Source organism: Lepidochelys olivacea (genome assembly GCF_965140295.1).
Source record: "Lepidochelys olivacea isolate rLepOli2 genome assembly, chromosome: 1".
Lineage (NCBI taxonomy): Eukaryota > Metazoa > Chordata > Testudines > Cheloniidae > Lepidochelys > Lepidochelys olivacea.
The window spans coordinates 195,699,960-195,723,956 of NC_140411.1; the positions used below are offsets into that span (position 1 = coordinate 195,699,960).

Below are 23,997 nucleotides of genomic sequence, written 5' to 3' on the forward strand. Positions count from 1 at the left end.
TGTAGCTTTTTTTAAAAAATTAAACTTTGGGGTTTTTTTATTCCCTTGCTAGTTTCTGAAAGTGCATTTTTCTGGTGAATGTCCAAGTTCTTCCAGTCCCATGAATTCATGTTACACACAAAGCCAAGCTGTTGCATAGATTTATTAAACGCCATCTTGTATTTCATTTAATCCTATAAATTATTATAATTTGCACTTTTACACCTAACTTCTCTTAATACAATTCAAATACATTTTAATTTAATTATTAATAGCAGCATCCATTGTTTGCATTCATCAGCCACTGACAGACAAGTACCTTGTTCCTGCCTTAAGCAGCTCAGTCTAAAATAGAGGTTTGGGAGAATGGGGTACACTGTTTTCCTTGTGAGCTAATTCACTGTAAGGCACATGGCAAATGTGGATCTTCAAGCGGAACTTAAATGCTGAGAGGGTAAAGGCCTTATAGATAAGCTCAGAAAGTCTGTGCCATGCAGCGAGGCAATGTGGAAAAAGGCATGGTGGTGCTCATATGAGAAGTTGACAGATGGGTGGCTGAGGTTGGGAACACCAGCAGAAGAGAGGCAGTGTATGCTTCCACTTGCGCATGCTTCTCTCCCTCAGGAGAGGATGAGAGAAACATGTGACAGCCAGTAGTCACGTTGCTTACTGAACTACTGATTGTAGCATCTGAGCACCTGTGATGAATGCCGTGCAACATAAGAACCTTCGTAGAACAGCAGGGCACCGTGCAGCAAGACAAGCTCAGATAAGTAGGACAGGGCAGCGTTATGTGGAACACTGAAGCTGCTAAGCTTGAGTTATATGCAGTAGCAGTAGAGGGATTCTCAGAGGGGAGTGACATGGTTGAAATGACTGGTGCCCCTACCTGCACTAAAGTTCCCTAGTGCACTTTGACCTACTCCCATTTCACAGCGGGAAAGATCAAAAAGCACTAGGGACCTTTCAGTGCACAGCGGCAGGGTCCACACAAACACTTAGTGCCCAGGAAGGTAGTGATGGATACATATACAGCCCGGCTTGCTGCAAATTAAGTGTTCATATAGACAAGCCCTTAGCGAGAACAGTTTCAATAGAATGGGCTATATTACCACAGAACTGTGGTGTACCTCCTAACAGCGCTGCATGAAACTCATAAGCTGTTAATAACATACACATAGTATCAGGACAAGAAACTGAGTAGTATTCTCAGCTGGTGAAAATCAGTAATAACACCACTGACTTCAAGAAAGCGAAACCAGTTTATGTTTATGCCAGTGAGAATTTGTTAATACAATAGGTAAAAGGGAATAGAAGCTTTTGTCTGATACTTGAGAATTTACTCTTTAAGAAATGATGTAAACGTTTTCATTCTTAATTGAATTATACTGTCTTTCTCACAAAAATCACATTTCAGGTTCATGAAGAGGAGTAAATACACTGTGCGCTGAGTAACTGAAGACCGAACAGCGTTTGATGCTTCATATTAATTGATGAGCTACACAGTTGAAAGCAGCAGTAGAATAGGCACCTTAAGAAATAAAAATGAAACGAAAACCCAAACCAGATTTTGCAGTGTTTTTCTTTCCCTTACACTTGTTGAGGCCTGGTCCCAGAGCTCAAAAAAAACCTGCTTGAATCCTGCTGACTGCCCTGCTCATTATCTTGGAACAAAGCCTAATTGTCAGTAATGCAACTACACACACACACACAAAGTCATTCACATTTCTGAAGTTAACATTCTTCATACAGAGAGTTTTAAAGTGACCAAGACTACCCATGTGCAGGGGGCAGCCTTCCACATTTATGGCCCTAAGCCACTTACTCACATCCAGCCTGTCAGCCGCAGTCCCATACTAGTTTCATGTCGAGCAGAGACTGACAACCTCTTAACCCTCCCTCCCCTGCTCTCCTCTTGGAAAGCTGAGCTACAGCTCACCATCTTGACTTCCCATGTCTGGAATATGGGCCACTAGAGGCTTGGCTCAGCATAGCTGTGATGGGAGACCACCACCATGAACTGACTGCGGACAGAAGGTAATTGAGCTAGGGAAGCATCCATGGGTATACAAAGGTGGTGGGATCTTGGGAAGAGGTGAGGAAGAAACTGTATAGGAACCCATATAGGGCAATTCACCTATGGCTCCAAAACTAAGATTGGCCTGCATTTTTTAGAACAGTCTACAGTGATAGCAGACAGAAAAAAGGCAACGTGACTCCTCAGCTGGACTTGTTTTAGGAAGAATGAGAGAGGGGTTTTGGTGTCATCTGTGCATTGAAAATTAGCTGGCAGATAGAAAAATCTAAAATTAAAAAATTGGGTTTTAATTTCTCAGTTAGGGTAATATACCAAATTTTATTTGTGGCTTTTTTTAAGGTTTCGACTTTAAACCCAATTCTAGGTTTCCATTAATGTTTTCCTTTACCAGGTTATAATTTACTTTTGCTTCCCATATTCACTCAGGCAGCCCTGCATGTCAGAAAACTTTCCTTTGTGTGTGCTGATGCATATGGGGCAATCCTCAGAGTGTGTTTTTCATTTAAATATTAACAGGGTTCAAAAAGCCTTTCAGGAAAGTGGTATGTTGGGTTAAACCTGGTTCTGATGTTACACTATTATATATGTGCCAGGCACAGAACCTCTGACTTTTTCATGACAAAATATTATTAGCAGTATTGTGTACAAATGAGTTCCTACTACTGGTAGATTCCCAAGAAATTAAATAAACTGAAACAAGCCTAGCCTCCAACACTGGAAAGTGTACCTTATCAAATGTGCAAAAGTCATGATTTCCAGCCTCTCCTAGCTCTGGATTTGTGCAGAATTACAATAATATACAGGGTCACCAACATCAGTTACAAAATGCTAATGTGTTAAAAAAAAATGGCACCAGCACCATGTTGCCTTTACCAGCACCAACAACTGACTTAAAAATATGGGCTCTCTTAATTTCAAGACAATAGTTTCCCATTTCTGTGTCACAGGCATCACAAACAGGACCCCACCTGTACACCCTTAAAAACATCAAAAGTATTATTAATTCAGTATACAGGTAAGGATTTTCAGTGACGGAGGAGATGCCTATACCCCTTTTCAGGAAGACTAGGTCAGATAATTTGTCTCTCCATCACCTGTTTGGGCTTTTTTAAGCCAGTAATAGGTAAGGTGTAAATGTATGGCTGTATTTGGTAGGTCTTCAGAAAATTAATGAAAAAAGAAAAGGAGTACTTGTGGCACCTTAGAGAGACTAACCAATTTATTTGAGCATGAGCTTTCGTGAGCTACAGCTCACTTCATCGGATGCAGTTTCCATGGTATGCATCCGATGAAGCGAGCTGTAGCTCACGAAAGCTTTACACAGTCTTCCAAGAGACTCTTTCCTTGATTATTTGTGTCCTGAAAGTCAAAACAAATACAACGTTTACCACACTTCATGATATATAAAATTAGTCAATTGGCATGGGAAAGACAACAAAAATGCCCATATAGGTCTCATTGAAGAAGCAAGCATTCTCCACTGTTATTAGCCAAGTGCAGTAAAATCATAGATGACAAGGATGGAGAAACACTCTGGGGTCTTCTCATCCACCCACCTCCCCATTAAATGAGGGAACGATTAAATGTCCCTTGGTTTAGGGAGAGCTGAAACAATACAAGCCACCTCCCAAGGCATCAGACTTCATGGGAAGGCCTGAGAAAGAAGTAACGCAGGCAGAACAAGAGGGGTTCCCCTGGGACTGATTACAAAAAATCAGGGGATTGAGTGATGGAGCTGCCAGTGTGTCTGTGTGTGTCAGAAGCAGATTGGCCCAGAAAGTGAATGAAGCAGTGAACGTGGCCCTGGGAGGAAGCTAAGAAAGAGACCTTCTTTGGGGCACAGGCCTGACAGGGTTATATTGATGACAGTGTTCGAATTGTAAACGATCAGTGTAAAAGTGGGAGCGTGGGGGATAGGGCTGAGTGGTTCCCTTGTCCCGTTTACAGGCTAAGGGGCTCTTTAGCAATGCATGGCAACCTTCCCACAGGCAGTCTGGAAAGCACCACCTTAAAGCAAGGTCGGGTCTACACTGCAGAATTACTTTGGTAGAACTACGTTAGCGACATAGTGCCATTGTAGACAGCATTCGGTCAGCGAGAGGGCTTCTCTCACCAACATAGCTACTGCCCTCTCGGGAAAGTGGATTAACTACACCAACAGAAGAACTCTCTTCACTAAAGCACTACAGCGGTGCAGCTGCACCGTTTTAAGTGTAGACCTGCCCTCGGCAAGCCGCCTGTTTTCTCTTTCTCTGGCTAATCTACACTACAAGTTAGGGGTGTGATTCCCCTGCTCACATATACATATCCTTGCAGTAGCTTAAAGAGAGTTAGTGCCACTATAAATAGCAGTGTAGCTGGGGTCGAGTGGACAGCTGAGCATGTACCCTTCAATTTCAGGAGTGTTTCTGCTCCGCTGCTTCCACAGCCACACTGCTATTGATACTAGGGTTGGTTTGCAGTTTATGTGCTATCATTCTGAATTCTAAGCAGTGTGGTCCAACGTCCTGTTTCCCTGAATATAGTAGGAGCAAACAGCAGCAGACAGTTTTCTTGCTCAGAAATCCAAGCCTGATTTCTGTTACGTGCACAGCCTACGCACAGAGAAGTAGCTAAAACACACAGATCCTGTTGCTGAAAGGTTGCAGCATAACAGTGTTTTGTAGAACCCTGAACGACAACACAAAAACCCAAACACTGAGAGGAAGGAAAACAGGCTGCTCCCTAAAGCAGGGAGGCCCAACTCTCCCCACCTTGCTTTAAGCTAGCTCTTTTCAAAGTGACTCCAAGCCACTCTCATGCTTTGCTACAGAGCCCTCTTATACTGTAAGGCAGGACAAGAGCACCACCCTCACCCTGCTCTTAAACCAATAGTTTGCAATTCCAACACAGTCCTCAAAACACCACAGTCCTCCCCTGTAAATTCCTTAATTAATAAACACAACCATAAAAACCAAATTACAAGTTTAACCTTACAGCAGGGTCTGCCATTTTGCTGCAGGCTGTGGCCAGTGGTACCTGTCAGGGAAAGAAAGGGCCATCCAAACTTTGTCCTCGTGCCAGCAGGAGCACTTTTCCTCTCTTGGCCACCATCTTCCAGCACCAATTCTTCCTCTTCCAGCCAACAAAAACCCAAACAATCTTTTCTTGCTTCAGGGGCCACATTCTGTAATCATACTGAGTTAGTCAATGTACCTCTTCATTATCTCGAGTAAATGTGCCATTAGGGCCAATATCTTCTTTACCACATTTTTCCCCTCACTTCATCCCTCCCCTGTAATTTTGTACCATCACTGCCCTTGGCAGAAAAAACTGGGAAGTTTATGTTGGGGGCTTGTCACTGTTTGTTTCTCCACAGGCTCCTGCACAGGGCATATGGCACATGTCTAACATTCAGAAACGTAGGCCTTGTCACAACCAGCCTCATGGTTATGCCTCTTTCTGAGCCCACAGCTTTGTATTTTTCAGTTCCCTCACTCTTTCTGGCATGTGGTGCATCACACTCCAATCCAATTTAAATCTGTATAGCCAGTTTATGCCCATCAATGGGGGGGTGGGGAGGGGGCATTTCCTTCACTCACTATTAACTCTAATGGTGAACAGATATCTATCTAAACTACAGTGACAGGGAGGCTGCCTAACACTCCTTTCTGCCCCTAATTGTAAAGCTATCAAAGCACATTAGTTTCTCTTGCTCTTAACCCAGGAATTTTTTTTTTTTTTTGCTAACCACCTTCCCACCCCCAGAGATCACAGACATGGCCACTCCTGTATATCACGTCATTTACCTTTACATTAACATAATATAGGGGATAATATGTCTGTCCTTTCCCACCGCATACAGTTCTGTGAAATGGTATAGCTCACGCATCCTTTCATTCGAAGCTGACAGGCACCTAACTAGGATGGTAGCTCCTACATGTAGACACTGGTGGCTTCCTTTTGGGTCTGGTGCACTGTGGCCTGCCCATTGGCATGTCCCTTCTTCAAACACTTCTTGCTCTGCAGCTTATTAAGGAAATGCTGCTCCTGCAGGTGTGGTGTCACTAAACAGCAGAAATAGGGTTCCCTCTGTTCTGTTTGGCTCCTGTGAGAGGTTTGAACTGGTGGTGGTGTTTCTTTAATCCACTGCTGAGGCCATGTTTCCAGCCTGGCATGATGAGGCCAATTTATTTTCAAATTTTGGTGCACTTTTTTGTGTGGATTCAAATAGAGCAGTCTTCATCTAGTGGCAGTTCCTTGTGACACACAACATCCAACAACCTCTCTTAATTCAGACTCATCTGAGAGCTCCTTCAGAACATTACCAAAACAATGAGTAGTGGACAGTTTTTTTCAGGGTTGCCAAAAATTCAGAGATACTTTCCCCTTCTATCTGGTTTCTGAAGTGAAACATATCCTTTTATTAAAAACATTGAGAGGCTCAAAATGCTTCTTAGAATCTCTTTTATGTCCTTATATTCCAGTTCATCAGGTTCTTGAGGAAAACTTTTAAGCGTTACAAAAGTGGTTTTACACAAACAATGTTAAGAAATAGCATGTGCATAAAAACACTGCTCAAGACTCTGAGCATATGTTGCAAAATCTTCTCCTTCATTACACTGTAAACTGTCCATATGCAGCCATTTAATCTTTGCTCTCTTATAGGCTCCCCCTCGATCTTCTGCACACCGTTCTTCTCCGCTATGTTACAGGATACACAGAGAAATTAGATAAAAACATAAATAATCTTGCTGGAAGGTTGCAACATAACACTGCTCTATTTCACAGAATTCAAAATAATACACAAGAACTGAAACCAGAGAGGGAAAAAACAGGCTGCACCCTAAGGCAGGGAGGCACAAATCACCCCTTCTTGCTTTAAACTGGCTCTTTTCAAACTGATTCCCATCACATACTTTGTTACAGACCTTCCCTAGCCTGCAAGCAGGCTCCTGAAGTGATTGCTTACCATTCTAATGCAGTCCTCAATACACCACAGTTATTGTCATGGAGGAAATGCAGAGTGATTGTGTTAGACAAGGTTTACAAAAGGAATTAAGGTAATAAGAAGCTATCTTTCCCTGATAGGCCAGCAGAATTCCATATTAAAGGGAATTTGGTTTAGGTGAGAGTTAGGGATTGAAGCCTGCAGGTTCCTTTATTGCACTAAACACATGGAAAGGAATAAAGCAATACAAACAGTGAGGCCCGGGGTCTACACCTATAACTTAAGTCGACCTACATCGCTTAGCACTGTGAAAAATTTTGCATCCTGTGACTTAGTTAGGTTGACTTAACCCCTTCTGTAGATGCAGCTAGGATGGTGGAAGAATTCTTCCATCAACATAGCTACCACCTCTCAGGGAGATGGATTACCTGCAATGACAAAGAACCTCCTTCCATCTATGTAGGAAATGTCTACACTACAGCAGCTGTACCAATAGCTACCTATAGCTATACCACTGTAGCACGGACATACCCTGAGAAGGGGCCTATAACCTTAGATGGCTTGGGATCTGCAGCAAACCGAACCCAATCCCTATGGATCCCTAAAAGCTTTGGATCTGTGGGTGAGGAAAGGTTTGAAAGAGTTCGGGGGAAGAGAAGCTCTGTAGAGGTGCATGCAAGCAATTGGTTTTTCATTTCAGTAACAGAGCTTGGATGTATCTAGATTAGTTTTTGCCAGGTTTAAGGCTAGATATACTTGCATGCAGCTTCTCTTTCAATGTAGAGACTACGTGGGGATTGTTTTTTAGATCTGCTTGCTGCAGTGTGCTCTTGAAAAGAAAAACACCTTAGGTATATGTGGAGCAAAAGGGACCTACCCCGGATCACTCAGCCACCAACGACGACAACAACAACAACATCTAAAAGACAGAGCAACACAGACACTGCTTGCAATCTATAGGGGCACTGGGGCCGCCTATAAACCACAAGGAGTAGCAGAAACAGGGAATATTAGTTACAACCTATGATTTTATATTTTCAGTCTTTTGCCAGCTTCTTAACTAAACCAAATTAAATATGCTTGTCAAGCATCCAAATTCTGACCTTAGTAGTAGTAGTAATTATATTTTTACACACATCTTGTTCTTGAGGATTTTACAAAAACAGCTATTAAAGCAATACATACCTTCACAGCACAGCATACAGCAAAGGCAATAAGGATCAGCAGCACTATAGCTATCCAGTAGTAATGTGAGGATTTTTCTAAAAATACATAGTTCATATTAATTTCAAACAAACAGAAGATGTTAACATTTCTCAAGTGTCTCAGAAGGTTTAAAGCCTATGTGCTCCTTCTAAGTGAAATACACAGCAGTGCAAGCTTGACTTAATACTCACAACAGTCCACAATGGGCATCAGTCTATTACTTCTTTCCCGTTTATAATTCATAAACTTCTAACTGAGCTGGGAACTAATCTTTTCTTTCAATTAACATGATTGTAATCTTAACACCAAATTGAAATTTAATTTTAAATAAAAGCTTTAAGATCCTGCAATTTTAAGAGAATATAAGTTTTCAGCCGGTAAGTACATTTGAAACCCAAATCGCTGAAAATGCTCCTTTGCTTACTGCCACAGTCTCAAGGCAGACCTGTATGTGTGGCTTTATGGGGCGGCGGGGTAAGGCTTGGTTACTTCCACAACAGTCTAATTAAAAACAAGATCAACTGGCCCCATCCTGTAAACACTGTCTTCAGATATAGTGCTCACTAGCATGAGTAGCCCCACTGCTTTGCAACGGGACCTCTCAGCAGTAAATGTTATACCTGGTAGTACAGATGGCTGGGAAATGGAAATCCCTTCCCATGACACATTTTGCATTTCTGTAAGAAGAACAGTCTCAAATCAGGATGAAACCTCAAACCATGATTGATTGATTTTGCAGGAAGGGTTTTAAAGAAAAGAAATTGTTTCAGGAGCCCCAAAACAGAATTGTCGGTCTCCCAACTGCCTGCCTGAAAGGAGAAGGAGATGTTTGTTGGGCCATTAGTTATATTCATGAACATGTTACGGCCTTTTAAGGAACTTGGGGCCATCTGCATCCTCCAACTGTAGCCCCTCCCCTCCTCCTTCAGGGTGAGATCGCTTCTTTAGAATCATCTCCTGCTTACCTCACTTTCTGTATATGTTTGTAGTACACATGCTTGTGGCCTAATGATGGATTATTGTAAAAACTGCCAGTTAAAGGGAGGCTGTCCAAACTGACCAAGGTTCAAGCTTGCTCAAGATTGGACCACATCATGAGGGTCCAAGACATGCAACGGTGCCCTGAGTTGCTCGGAAAACCTCTAGGGAAGTGCCATAGGGTGCAGTAAGCTAGAACTGCAATCTTGAAGGTTACGGGTGGAAGAATGTGTGTTCTTGGACCACCACAACACCAACAAAGGCTAATATCCCTCCTTTCAAAAGCTGGTCCTACAGAAAGAGGGGACAAAGACAACCACAGGCAACACAAGACTGACCAGCCAAGTTGCCCAGAAGACCATGATGGTAAGAGGTACTAACCAGAGACCACAAGCTGCATTCTTGACTCTGAAGACCACACAAGCAAATAGTGAATCTTTGTTTTTCCTTAAGCAACCTTTTTTTCCTGGTTTATAATTGTGACAGAGGAACCACAGAGTCAAATTTCATCAAGTAGCATTGTGATCTGGCACCTGGGGTTGCAGTGCCACTCAGTGAGGGCACTCTCTGCCCATTTTGCCCCCTCTTCTGGGTGGCCCTGATGCCAGGTAGTCAAAGAGGACAGCAAAACCCCACTGCTCTATAAAATGGAAGTAAGAGCTGCTATGTTATCCAAGTGGGGTAAACAGACTAGGGAAAAGCCAACAGTAAGTCACTAACCACATAGGAATGTTGGGAGGAGGCTAAATATTTCTTTGAGTGCCAAGAGGCAAACAAGTTTGATTCTCAATCTAAGGGCTTGGCTACACTTGCGAGTCAGAGCGCATTAAAGCAACCCCGGGTGCCCTAACTCCCGACCCATCGACACTGACAAGGCACTTAGAGCGCCTGGACTCTGCAACTGGAGTGTTCCTGGTCATCCACCTCCACGAGAAGCATAAAGCTTGCTGCGCCTCGGCTGAAACGCCCGGGTGTTGCATTACTGCTCTGCGATCGGCCTCCGGAAACATCCCATAATCTCCTTAAATTAAGTGGCCACTCTTGTCATTGTTTTGAACTTGGCTGTAGGAATGTGGATATGCCCTTTGAAAGCTCCGTTTCCGACAGCGGGCATGCTTATCTGCTCCGGGACAAAGCAGCCATTACTGAGGAATGTTGCTGCTGTGAGTATGAGAGAGAGGCGGGGGGCAGTGGGAGCTGCTGCTGTCTGAACTTACAAGACAGCACGGTGACATGATCTCAGCCCCCCCCCCAAAACCCCACTCTCTCTCCCCCCACATACACACAACACACTCCCTGTCATACTCCCACCCCCTGCATTTGAAAAGCACGTTGCAGCCACTTGCATGCTGGGATAGCTATCACAATGCACTGCTCTTTGTGGTGTTGCAAGAGCTGCTAATGTGGCCATGCCAGTGCACTTCCAGCTGAGAGTGTAAACACCGGGCAGCGTTTTCCCTGCTGCAGTCTCCGAAATCTGGTTTAACTCCCAGTGCTCTACAACTGCAAGTGTAGCCATGCCCTGAGACGTTCAGCCAATGTAGTTGCCAGGAGCAAGATCCTACAATTGGGGTTTAGAGCAAAACAGACAACTGCCTCCTTTAATCTTGCAATTACCATTTGTAAGAACTGACCCTGTGCGGTTGGCTCTGTCAGTCTGATTACTGAATTAGTTGGTGAGTATATTTGATCTTCACTGAAAGAGAATTAGAAAGAGATGGATAAGCTATTCATTGAGTCCCCAGGAAAATGGAGGGACTACAATGATAAATATAGCCAAGAAGTCTCACAGCTAAATATCCACTACAGTTCTCAAAGTTTAGCCATGCATATAAAAATTCACTTTTGTAAGTCTAAATAAAAGTCTTCTATTTGGCATAACACTGAAAAAAAATACCACGTAACTGTGTTGATCTCCAATTAATTTTCTTTATCTGCTGGCACTGTAGAGAATTTTTTTTCCACCAGTGCGGTTTGTGAGTTTACCATATGTCTGAAAGCAGTTGGTGCCGAGATGTCTTCAACAACAGACAGCATTTAGGGCCTGAACCTGCGAATTGCTGAACACTCTCAGTTCCAGCTGAAGTCAGCGGGAACTGACGACACTCAGCACCTCACAAGGTTGTGTCCAGAATCAGCTTTAGATATAAGAAAAAAAGTCCAAATCTCTCAAGTAAATAAATCTCCATATTCAGAAAAGTCTAAGCTTGCTTTTTCTCTCATCCAGATCAATATTTCTCTAATAAAATACCACAATATTCTACCTACCTCTGTACGAATATAGGCCCACACTAGATTTGGGTGAACTATGATTTTAAAATGAGTTGGGATATTAGCATGAACAATTGGTCCAAAGCATGGAACCAAAAAGAATGAAACCATAATAAGGAAGAGTAATTGTGTTACACTTGTAGCAACCCTTCAAAATACCAGGGTTATCTTATTTAAAGTTTGGCCTAAAATAATAGAAATAAAATATAATTAATAGGGTACCAGATGCAGTAAAGAATTGGCTATACAGTATACGAAACTCCATCTGCCCTTAGCTAAGATCTGACAATTGATAATGACATCACTTGTTTGTTAAAGGGTATAAAAGAGTTAAAGGGTTCATTGTTAATATCTGTCTGACCAAGTTGGAGCCAACCAATATGGGTTTAAACAAACTTGGGATTAGCCAATTTTTAATTCTCTTCATCAAATGCCTATAAAATGTTTTGTTACTGTTTGGATGTAGTAAACAGCTTTTTAGGCATGTTTAGAGCAGTTGTATAAATAACATTACGTCTTTGGGTTTAATAAAGGAATTTATGGTTAAATTAATTTCAACTTTTCTCTCAGAGGACTTGAAGTCATTTTTCCTGACATTTTGCAGATTTGAATTGACCTTTTTCTCCCCAGCCTGCAGTGTAGAAATTGCAGCAACTTACCAACTTGCAAAATTCTTACAGTGAGTTGTGTATAGTGTGGTGTTGAAATATTGCACATGTATTCTCCACTGTCTGCCAGAGTAAGATCCCTTATGATTACTGAGTAGTCCTGTTCATTGATTTTCTCCCAAGAGAATCGAGTTTTAAACTGTTCAGGGGGTTGTGATGAGTTAGCAGAGGATGCCAGAACCAAGGTAGATGCATTTCTGATTATTGTCCAAGTAACTATGAAGTCTTTAGTATATGGAGATCCTTGAGCCATAAATTCACATGGGATTGAAACGGTATCTCCTTCCTTTTTAAAAATCTGATCTGAAATATACAATTTAAAAAGCAACAATTAATGGGAAAGCAATGGTTTGAACAAGCTAGTGTGAAGGATGCTCAGACTTTTTGTGCACTACTTTTGAAGCAATCTTGATATAATTGTACTGATACTTCACTATAAGCTTCGCAAGACATCCGACTGCAGAAACCACTTCTTGAAAGAGCCATTTCAGACACTGTAGTTCAGCCTTAGTAGTTGGTTTAAGCAAACAAACAAAAAGGGGTGAAGGTGCGGAGAGGTGGCAACTGCTTTATATTAAATGAGTTTTTGTTTATGCCAAAGAAAAAACCCTCTTTGCATTGATGTGAACATTTTCCTACTGAGTCATCTCTACTAACTCTGTAACCTTGTGTTAGCTTTGCTTTCTGACTCTTATGCAAACAAAAGGCACCACCTAGTTTATTTTTACTACCTAAGCTGCATGAAGTCCAAAAAGTAAAGAGCATAAAAGGTGCAAAATTAGACTCCATTTAGTTTTGGTTAAAGATCTAAGGTTTTTAGAACACAGGTTCGAAATAAATTTCATCATTAATGTACTAGTTTAAAATATGAAATTACATTTAGATATCATTTTCTTTTTTTACCTTTAAGGGAGGAAAATATCTGGACACCACAATCGTTTGGTGCCTAACATTTCATCTTAGTTAATTGCCTAAAATAAAATCTAGTACTACCACACAGCTCCTAAAGTAAACAACAGTGGTGGAACAGAGTCCTCAACTATAAGGATTAGAAGAGGGAAAATATTAACATTCGGAGAGTGTTACTGTTTTTTTTCCTCTTTTATTTAAGGGAGAAAAAAGGCTTCCTAAAGGACACTTACAGATTAGTAGTGGTCAAAGGAAGGTGTTAAATAGGAAAGAAATTCTCACACACTCACACAAATTCACAGTGCCTTGGGATGAAATATTGCAACCAGTGCTAGGTGTAGAGTTTGACTGAGAATAGTGACTCACCTCAATAGGCACAAATGAATGGAGAGGGATGTCTGGCAACTTGTATTAGGGGCAGGAAGCCATAACATTTCTACACTACATTAGTATGCCTGGTGTGTGGGGCTAGGTCTACACGATGAGCAAGGGGCATGATTCCCAGCTCGTGTACACACATTCACACTAGCATGCTAAAAACAGTAGCGTAACCATGATAGCACGGGCGGAAGTGACACAGGCTAGTTGACCTGAGTACAAACCCACCTGATCCCTGAGTACAGACTTGGGGCAGCTAGCCCAGGTCATCGCTGCCCGTGCTACTACAGCTACACTACTATTTTTAGTACGCTAGCTCAGGTGAGAGCTACTACTAGTAGGTCTTCACAAGCTGGGACTTGCATCTCCAGCTCATAGTGTAAATGTGGCTGAAGTGAGGGGATACGGAGAGTGATTCTGAGGGCCAATGGGGGGGGGAGGGAACTGCACCCCACATTGCCTCTTGTCTGGCTAGCAGAAGGCTGCATGATCTCAAAAGGTTCAGGTAAGCAGCCAGAAATCTAGTTCTAGCCAGTGTGAGGCATTTATACCACTCAGCACCAGGTGACCTTTAATGATGGGGAGATGTGGGATTCCATTAATGAGCTACGTTAATATGCTACTGTGCACACATTCAGAACAAAATGCTGCTCTGCGGAGTGCACAGTGGATTGAGAACTATGAGCCCTGTGCATGGGCTGTAGGGAGCGCAGAGTAGTGGAGTCAAGGTCAATCACGCAGATCTGACAGGAAACTTTGCTCTTTCATTGCTGTTGCTTCAATTAAGAAATATTTCTGAAGAGATAAGAGTCTCAGGAAAGCAATGGCTATTTGCTGAAATGGATTTCTAGCAAATGCAAAAAAAAAGCCTGAAGCAGCAGGAGTAAATAGACCATAGGGGAGAGCTAAATTTCAGTGGCCCTGTTTTTCCTTATGCAGTGATACCATCTATTTTCTGCCCAAGTGTATTTTGTTATTTGAATCTGGACCGTCTGTTTGGCTGCTGCTCCGCTCCCCTTCCCCTAGGCCCCTTGGGTTTGGGTAGAGGTAAGGAGATGTGATCTGGGGAAGGGGTTGGGGCGGAAAGGAGACAGGGAAGACAAATGGTAGTGAATAGACTCAAGGAAACAACAGGGAATGGACTGAGCTAGGGACAGATGGGTCTAGAACACTAGAGGAGGAACAGTTTCCTCCCCTCCCCCATCTGCGTGCTGCTACTGGTGCAGCGCAGGCAGGGTGAAAGGAGAATGCTTTAGGTCAGCCACAGGTAATGTCTGGCTGGGTCACCTGGACAACGGGAGAGAAAGAGGTGGGGGATGGATTGGGACAATTTAAAAAAAAAAATGACAAAAGGACATAATCTTACATTGTCTGTCTAGGCATGACATATGAACAATATTTATATTTTAAGATCTTCGCAGCCGGGAGCATCTCTTACTAAGTGATCTTTACAGTAATATGTACAATGGATCCCAAATCCAGACGGAGGCTATTGAGTGCTACTGTAATATAAAATTAATATGTGTACCAAACAAAGTTAGCTGCCCCAGTGTATTAAATGGGCACAAGCCGAGCCACATCCATCTAGAGTTGGCTATAGGCAAGTCTTACTATTGGGTGGTGCTGTGCGATAGGTTTGCAATGACACTCCAAACCACATTATGGTTGTGTTTAAAAACTCCAGCCAGGGTCATAAGGTTCACAAACCTATTGAGGAAACCTCCGTGAGTTTGAAATAGTTCTAAATTCATTGTTGTGCAACTTGGGAGGTGCAAAACCCACATGGTCAAAACCTAAGTATGAAGCTACCACACACAAAATAAATGCACTTCACAGTTCTGAAATTTGGGGGTGAATGTTGAGGGGTTTTCACTCATCTCAGCCTAGCTAGTTTTATAATCAACTGAGTTCTACGGAAGGTTATGTAACCTTATCTATCGTCTCTCTACCAATTCAGCACAATGTAGATGCATGCACTCATTATGGCTCAGCTGTCCTGGACTTTATACATGTTTAAGGGATGGAGCATAGTTCAATCCTACCTTCCACTTTCCATTCAGCAGTCCAATTTTGGTTGTGAAATTGAACATGACACTGGTAAGAAGAAACTTTGTTTGCAATGTTCTTCTCACTTCTAACTGAATAGAGAGGGCCATCTTGGGTTACTTCCATTTTTGTGTTTTGTACAGATGTATTATCATTTGACCATGTTATGTTTGGCTTGGGATAAATATGAAAGGCAAGACATTTCAACAGTCCCTCTGTGTCTCGTTTTTCATATTCCATTGCATAAGATGGGGAAACTGTAAAGACAAAGAAAAAGAAAAGTCTGGTACTTTCAACATTCTGCTTAACTTGGCGTGATTTGTCTTCTGGAATAATACAGGAGAAAATCTGTGGAACACAGAAGAAGTCACATCCAATTATTTGTGTTTATTTCAAACTACAGTGTTGCATTTGCCCCATTATCAGTGATCAGTTTCCAAACTTCTGTCAGAATTCACTTACTATTTAAGTTCACCCACTACCCAATTGCATTCCACAGACCTGCAGTGATTTTTAACCTGAAATCACTGCACTGTAGCTTTTCATCCTCTGCTGGAACCAGGTTATTTCTTTTACAGCTAGGGTGACCAGATGTCCCGATTTTACAGGGACAGACCCGATTTTTGGGTCTTTTACTTATATAGGCTAATATTACACCTCCCCCCCACCCACTGTTCCGATTTTTCACACTTGCTGTCTGGTCACCCTATTTACAGCTGAAATGCAACAGTGAAGTATAGAGCTGCCTTTTAGCACTGATAGACTGGAAAGATATTGGTGCTACTACTGGTCTGAGGTATTTCAATTTCAGCTGACAGGGAAGAGAATAAGATCTGCTACCTGTGCAGTTAAGGTATTTTAAATATCCTTCTGACCTGTTACGTGCAGCCTGACTTTCACGTCTGTTTTATCTTGATTTGTCCCCACATAGCAGCTGTAGGAGCCGTCATCACTCAGGCTCAGTTTACTCAGTTTTAAGGAGGCATTTCCATTGGGAATTTGCTCATGAAAAAGGGATGTTCTCCCCTTGTATTCAGAGTCTTGACGTTCTAGCTGATCCTTCCCATAGTAGTAGCTGTGCACATTTTTGTTCCCTTTCTTCCAGTAAATTACTTCACCTTCAGCACGTGCAAAAGAGCAAGGAAGGATACAATCTTCGAAAAATCGCCCTGTTACCTCTTCAAGACCTTGAAAACACAATGCACATACTATAAATGCATGAACATTTCTGAATGGGTTACTAAAAATAAATTAGGTAAGTCCATTAGGTTCCTCCCCCCACGTCCACCCTCAAATAAGATCACAACTGCAGTCCAGCTGAATTGATCTTCCGGCCCTAACAGGTGCACATCTCCCACCATTTGTTTGTTTGTTTAAACATATGCCCATTGTTATAATTTCATGTCACCCTCATACCTCCCTGAGCAGAGAGGGTGGGATGAGAGTCACATAATCCTTACTCCAGTACACCAGTATTCTAATACATGACACTCATGTTCAGACATACTCAACTCTGCATCACTAACATTCTAAACTGCAGTCTTCCAGTGCCCAAATAATTGGGATATATATACAGGAACTCCTCATTTAACGTCGTCCCTGTTAACGTTGTTTAGTTCCTGATCTATTAGAGAACAAGCTCATTTAAAGTTGTGCAATGCTCCCTAATAACGTTGTTTGGCAGCTGCCTGCTTTGTCCACTGCTTGCAGGAAGAGCAGCCGGTTGGAGCTAGTGGATGGGGGCTTGGAACCAAGGTGGACCAGCAGCCTCCCATCCGCTCCCCTAAGTTCCCTGTGCAGCAGCCGCCCAGCAGGCTATCAATTGCCGGGCAGTTCATCTGTCCCTCCCACACTGCCCCGTGCTGCTCCTGGGAGCCTCCTGCTTGCTGTGCATGGGGTGGGGAGGAAGAGGGGTGCTGATGTCAGGGTGTCCCCCTCTCCCCGCTTCTGTACCCCAACTCCACAGAGCGGGCGGGACACAACAAGGCTCAGGACTGAGGGAACTTCCTGGCAGCAGCTGCTGTCTCAACTTGCTGATCTATATAAAAGGGCAATGTATTTAGAGTAGGGTCAGCATACTTAAAGGGGCAGTGCATCTCTCTCTCTCTCACTCTCGCACACACACAGTTTGTGTCTCCGTCTCTCTCACACACACACACACTCTGTGTGTGTGTCTATCTCTCACACGCACACACACACGCACACCCCTCCATACTTTGGAAAGTGGAGGGAGTGGTGCGCTTGAGTGGGATAGCGTGGGTTCATCTTCACATTCAGTTTCTGCAGGGAATGTTTGCAGCCACTGTCATGCATCTATTGTGTCTCCTCCCTCCACTCGTGCTGCCTTGTAGAGTGTGAGGCTATGTTAACAACAGTGTGTTAATCGTTGAGGGCTCAGCCGAATGCTAGTTCATCATTTAGCAGCAAAGCATTCCCTGGGAAATATCCCACTGTCTGAGGGCTTGTCTACATTACCCGCTGATTCAACGGTGATAACACCGCAGTAAGTAGATCTAAGTACATCAACTTATTCAGTTAGCTGAAGCGGCGTAACTTAGATCGATCCCCTGACTCCACCACTTCAACCAAGCTTCACAATCATCACTGCTGTGTACAGTATTAAATTGTTTGTTTAAAATTTATAGAGTGGGGGGTGCGTGTGTGTGAGAAATTTCCCTAGAACCTAACTCCCTCTACTTGTATTAATTCTTATGGGGAAACTGGATTTGCTTAACATCGTTTCACTGAAAGTAGCATTTTTCAGGAACATAACTACAATGTTAAGCAAGGAGTTACTATAGAGCTTTACAGCTCCAGTACGCTGTACCAACATTAGCTAATTAACCATAGCCCTTTATATTGTTCTATCATTTATAGACTAAACATAGCATTACTTGAGGTTCTTTTATCTCACATGGTAGGGAGCCTGTTGATTTGGAGCTAAAGTTCCTTGTGCTCTCTTTGCTGTTACCCTGAAGACCTGGGGAGCAACACTGGGTCGAATAGCTAATAATTGATACTGTCAGTATAACCAGAGAATTGTTACAAATTGGTGCCTCACTGATGTATTTGGAATTGGGACCAACGTTGCCTTTAACTAGGGTGACTGTATATTAACCACGGCTATTGAATGGAACGTCATGCCTGCTCAAGAGTATATCATCATCATGTTGTACTCCAAGGGCTACAGCGTACAGAGGAGAACAGACCTGCTACAGATAATGAAGATTCTCAAGTGGGAGGGGCTGATGCTTTAGAACAGAAAGTTCCAGCATACAAAGACCTACCTACCCAAGAAACCCTGTTGTTCTTAGTCTGGTGCTTTCTTGTGCTTCAAGCTGCCTTCATATATCAAAGGAAAAAAGAGCACGGCTGAGTTTGTTTTTCCTTTGCTGCAATGCAATCCATTTACAAGGACATCCTTATTTTGCTTTGAGTGCCTTATATCAATTGAGTGCCTTAAGTTGATTCCTTACCGTGATTATTATCTTGACAATGCCTCTTTTAAGTAATTCACCTCTTGAAAAAAAAAAAAAAAAAAACCCTTTAATTTCTTTATCATGTCCATGAACACACAGCTCAAACTTACCTGAAACTACAGCATACAAATGAAACAGAAAGATGAGTATTTTCTGAACCTTCATGCCTTCTTTGATTCACAGTAGTTTCATTTCTAACTGAGAACATAGAGGAGAAAAAAAAAACAGTTTACGGCCTGTAAAATGCTTATCCTATTGTACTGTATCAATCAACAATTATTATAATGTTATTTATATACCTCTAGATGTGGAGGGGCCTTTCTAGACATAGTACAGGTCTGTTATCAAGAGTTTAAAGTCCTGATTCTGCAACATTGCAAGTGGGTGAACTCTTGCACCATTGCGAAGCCCCATTGACTTTAACAGGGCTCCAGGCTAATGCAGGGGTGTGCCCACAGCGATCAGCTTTCCAATCATGGACCTAAATAGGAAATGTACAGAGAACTCCACTGCTAATCCCAAGCGTTCAAAAATCAGGAGACAGGCCCCCAAAATCATAAGGGGCTTAAAAATCACAATTTAAACGGGAAAAAAATTGTCTTCTGGTTTCTGAGCCTTCGGCGCTTAACTTTTCAAGATTTTCTCTGCAACTTTGAGGGCTAGAAACTTGATTTAACAAAAATGAAAACTGATAATATCACATAAAAGAAAATTACCAGTCTTTAATCTGTTGTGAGGATCCATTAAAGAAAAACTGATTTTAAACAAATGTGATAAGAATAATTATTGTATGCAGCAAAGTTATGCAATTAACAGGTTGTCTTTGTACTTCAGAGAACAGTGAGATTTAAACTAACAGCTCAATTCTGCCCCTATTTATCATCATCATCATCATCATGTTCCCATTACACTTCTGACATTTAGGGCAGCGACAAAGCTCCTCCACTCCTGTGTGTTTCTGGCAAGTCTTTGAGTGGGTCCCCATCTGTGCCCCAGGTTTTTCAGCTCGGTTTCCACAGCTCTTCACAATGTTGTTTTCGGGCAGCCTCATTTTTGCTTGCCTTCAGGTGTTCATCTTATTGCTACTCTGGTGATGGAATCAGTTTCCATCTGAAGCACATGGCCAATCCATCTCCAATGCCTCCTGGCAACGATGGTGCTCATATTCTCTTGGCTGCATTGTGTCACTAGATCTTGGTTTGAGATTGTTCAAGATACGGAGGATTTTTCTGAGGCAGGCTGTATGGATGAAGACAGTTTGGACATGTCATACTTTCTCATTTCCCAGTATTCTGCACTGTAAAGTAATGTTGAAAGTACATAGCTCTGATAAATCTTGAGTTTGGTTTTGGAGTTGTATTTTTGATGATTTCTAGACTGTACTTAAGCTCCTGAAGGTGTTACTGGCTTTATTTTTGTTCTGTATGTCCTGGTTTCTTCCACCATCCTGGCTGATGGTGCTGCCCAAGTATGTGAATGTTTCTACATTTGTGCGAACATAATCCTCTATCCGTGATGGTGAGGCAATATTAAAGGTCATATCATTTGTCTTATTTCAATTGATTTTCAGTCCAATTTGCTGGCTGAATGCATTGAGTTAAGTTGTTTTTCCTTGTATATGGTGTTGCGAATGTGACAGGAGAGAGACATCCTCTGCAAAATCCAGGTCTTCAAGGGATGAGAAAGGTGTTCATTTAATGCCTCTTGGCATGTCTTCTGTTGTACGCCGCATTACCCAGTTGATGGCAGTGTTGAAGAGGATTGCAGACATGACACACCCCTGATGTACTCCTCTTTTGACTTCAAACCTGAGCTCACTGTGATCAACACTACACGTAAAGTAGGAATAAAAGCTTTTGATGATGATTATATGGAGAGGGAATTCCATTCCAGAATGCACCATAGGCTGGCCCTGTGAATGCTATCAAAAAAGCCTTCTCAAAGTCTATGAATTTATGTAGAGCTGCTTTTGCTATTCTAAGCATTGTTCTATTATGTTTCATAGAGTTGTCGAGGTCTCGAACCCCAGATGGGCACGGTTCGTTGTCTGACCGGAGAGAGACAGGCAACACCATCAAGGTCCGAACTCAAAGCTCTTTATTGAAGAGTGCACACAACAATAGAGAGCAGCCCATCTCCAAAGAGAACCAGCCAGCCTCTAAGTAAAACTCATAGGTTTTTATAGACAGTCCCGTCGCGTCACAGATTTATTTATAAAGCAGCCCACCCCTCCCCTATATTAGTTAAAATCCTCTTTCTCTATATGCATGCACATCTACCCCCCTTATTGTAGATAACTTTTAGCAAATTGTAGTGCTTTACTAACTTTCTTATTGGTATGGGTGTCAACCAGGAGACGAGGAGTTAAAACAGACATAACACAAGAGCAGGGAGTAGGGAGTAGAAAACGGCGCCTCTGTATTTCAAGGACTGTTCTCAGCACATCCGATACAAAAATGCAGAATGCAGGCCTCCCCTTTTTTTCCCCACTCTCTGTAACAAACAAATATTCCTTCATTCTACTTTCAGAGACTTTTTCAGCAGCCTCTCTTAGCCTGACTTTGGTTCAGTTGGCATAACTGCCTCCTATTTAGTTTTTCTTACCTAACAGAGTGAAGATCTGGTCTGTTCATCCATGCCCTTTCTGAAAACCTGCTCGCTCTTTTCTGAGAACACTATCAACTGCCTCTGATAGACGCTGGACTATGATCTTATACAATACTTTGCTTGGCACAGATAAAAGTGTGATACCACGCCAGTTATTTCAATCACCAAGAGTTTCTTTCTTTGGTATCTTCACTATAACCCTATTGGTCCACTCTTCGGGCACTTTTTCCTCTTTCCCAGACTGATGTAAATAGAGGGGCCAGGACAGATGCTGCTAAATCAGGATTTACCTTGAACATTTCTGCATTCAAGTTATCCTTGCCAGGAGCTTTCCCATTTTTTAAGGATTTGATGGCTTGAATGATCTCTCCCTTAGTTGAGGTGTTTGTGATATCAATACAGCCCGTAGTTAAGCAGGGCTTAATTTGTGCCAGGGCTGAGCCCCAGCACTTCCAGGCGTGGCAGTTCACAGCCCTGGCACCTCTGCCTTGCTACATCCGTTAAAAGGTAAAAGGTAAAAAAAAAGATTGCCTGAGCCCCAGCATCTCTTTCATTACAAATTAAGCACTGTATTTAAGTTTCAGAGTCCAATACTGTCAACGTTTTTAAAATAGTTGGTTCTGTAGCCACATACAATGCGATGCACTATCTGACTGCTGCTTTTATAGAAGCTGCTGGAATGGAAGTGTTTTCCTACTACCCTTTCCTTTATGGCTGGGGGCAGGTGTTTCCTGCCATCAGAAAGACCCTGATGGATTTGCGGTAGAACAGTGTCTCCCTACCTGGAAGTCACCTCTGAAGACACCCGAAGCAGCCATCCAACACTTCCTGAAATCACATATAAAATGATTAGACAGCAAAGGTTAAGTTAGGAGTTTGGCTGGGGCCTTGAGAAGCAGCAAGAGGGAAGGCAGGGGAGCTCCCCTTAGAAATTAAAGCTATAGAGTTGAAAATCCCAAGCAAAACGGCCAGGTGTCAGCCTGTTGCCAATGTATGTGAACAGATCCTTTAAAGTCCAGGTTGTAGAACCTGAAAAACTGACCCTTGGAGAGTTCCAGCCAATTTTAATCTCATTTGCTTCCATGTTATAATTTACAGTGCTGCAGCATCTTTCATCCAGAAAGTTCGCAAGTCAACTTTGATTATATAGAGAATAACTGAAATTAATTCATGGCCACGTGTATACCAAAATCAAAGTTGCCAATTAAACTGCCCATACAGATGTGGAGGTGCAGGGGAGCTATAGAAGCTAAAGCCTCCTTTTTTAGGAACACAGACCTCTATCATTTGAGCCAAAGGAAAATCATCCTCCATTAGTCACTACTGTTATGGCTGTCACCCCTTTGCTAGCTAATGCTTGGGCCTTTGCTGGATTGTTTCTCTTAGGAGGAGAAATTGGTGAGAGAAGTCAGGTATTTCTTCAGAGCAATCCTGTTTATTTACATACAATTTACACAAAGTCCTGTTTTCCTGAACACAGTAGGACCTAACAGCAGGTAGTTTTCACTCAGAAATCCAAGTGTACCCTTTTAGCCCAAAAGAAGCCCTGTCTCTTGGCTTCCTCCCCAGGAGCCCTGCTCAAGCTTGTTTCTTCTGCTTTCTGCCTCTCATACACACAGCTACAACCAATCAATTGTCAAACCACCGTGTTTCACAATCAGTCCCAGGGAAACCCCTCAGTCCACATAGTTTAACTTCTATTCAGCCTTACCATGTGGCTCATTGCCTCAGGCAGTGGCTATCTATCACTTCATTAAGGGGTATTTAATTCCTCCTTCCATTTAGCTTGAAAGAAAAGTACTTAGTACATCCATCAACTTTAACAAGGTCTCTGATGGTCTACAGATCAAAGATCTGCTTGATGGCAGCCATTAACATCTTGCAGCATAACAAAGGCTTTTAACCCCTTGTAGTAAGGTGGACTGGTCCACCCAAGACACAGAGAAAGAGGGTGGCTCCACCCCCTGCTACCAGCTTGCTTATTTGTCCCTTCAATTGAGTGTTGAGAGCCACTATAGCTGGCACAGAACAGCAGTCATGAGTGAAAGAAGAAAACGCCCCTCTGTGGCAACATTCAGAAAAAGAAAGAAAGCAAAGGAAGCTTTTCTATCTAAGCAGAAAGGAGCTCTCCTGAGATACATAGGCACAAATGTTCACGGGTGAGACTTCCGGCCACAGTGAGGATGTGAGTGGTGAGGAGATGCCTCATCTTCCAGTTAGTCAGAGTGCCGGTGACCTGGCAGCTACTTTAACATCCATATCTCCATCTCAAATGGATGTAACCATACACATTCCTGAAGAAAAGCGTAGATCACAGAAGAGTGTGGTGGAGGTGCAAGAAACAGCCGCTGCTGAGTTTAGTTCGTTAAGTCTAGATGATCTAGGACTGTGGAGCCACTTGAGCAGAAGCCTGAGGGACTTCCTTGTACTGCATCGGCCACAACAAGTGAAAAACGTCAAGTTCCCCAAAGACAATGAAAATAGAAGTTTCCATCCAACACATTACTG

At 42.5% G+C, this 23,997-nt stretch overlaps 2 protein-coding genes across 4 annotated transcripts in view; one reads left to right on the plus strand and one right to left on the minus strand.

The window, feature by feature from the left end:
* Nucleotides 1-1,531, plus strand: part of MYH15 (myosin heavy chain 15) — a 60,786-nt gene extending 59,255 nt beyond the window's left edge. Inside the window, exon 42 of the mRNA XM_084641840.1 lies at nucleotides 1,397-1,531. Coding sequence (XP_084497966.1) covers nucleotides 1,397-1,414 — 18 coding nt within the window. The 3' untranslated portion in view covers nucleotides 1,415-1,531. The remainder of the gene's footprint in view (nucleotides 1-1,396) is intronic.
* HHLA2 (HHLA2 member of B7 family) overlaps nucleotides 125-23,997 on the minus strand; it is a gene marked incomplete at its 3' end in the record, with an annotated part of 31,085 nt that continues 7,212 nt past the window's right edge. The window contains exons 2-8 of one of the 3 annotated variants that reach the window (XM_084641860.1): nucleotides 22,272-22,317; nucleotides 18,993-19,080; nucleotides 16,279-16,590; nucleotides 15,400-15,660; nucleotides 12,062-12,373; nucleotides 8,133-8,209; nucleotides 125-6,700 (exon numbers count right to left, since the gene is read on the minus strand). In XM_084641860.1, the coding sequence (XP_084497986.1) occupies nucleotides 6,659-6,700; nucleotides 8,133-8,209; nucleotides 12,062-12,373; nucleotides 15,400-15,660; nucleotides 16,279-16,590; nucleotides 18,993-19,047 (1,059 nt within the window). In that variant the 5' untranslated portion in view covers nucleotides 19,048-19,080; nucleotides 22,272-22,317. Of the gene's footprint in view, nucleotides 6,701-8,075; nucleotides 8,210-12,061; nucleotides 12,374-15,399; nucleotides 15,661-16,278; nucleotides 16,591-18,992; nucleotides 19,081-22,271; nucleotides 22,318-23,997 lie in introns of those variants that run through there. The other 2 variants (XM_084641858.1, XM_084641859.1) reach the window with 2 other exon arrangements.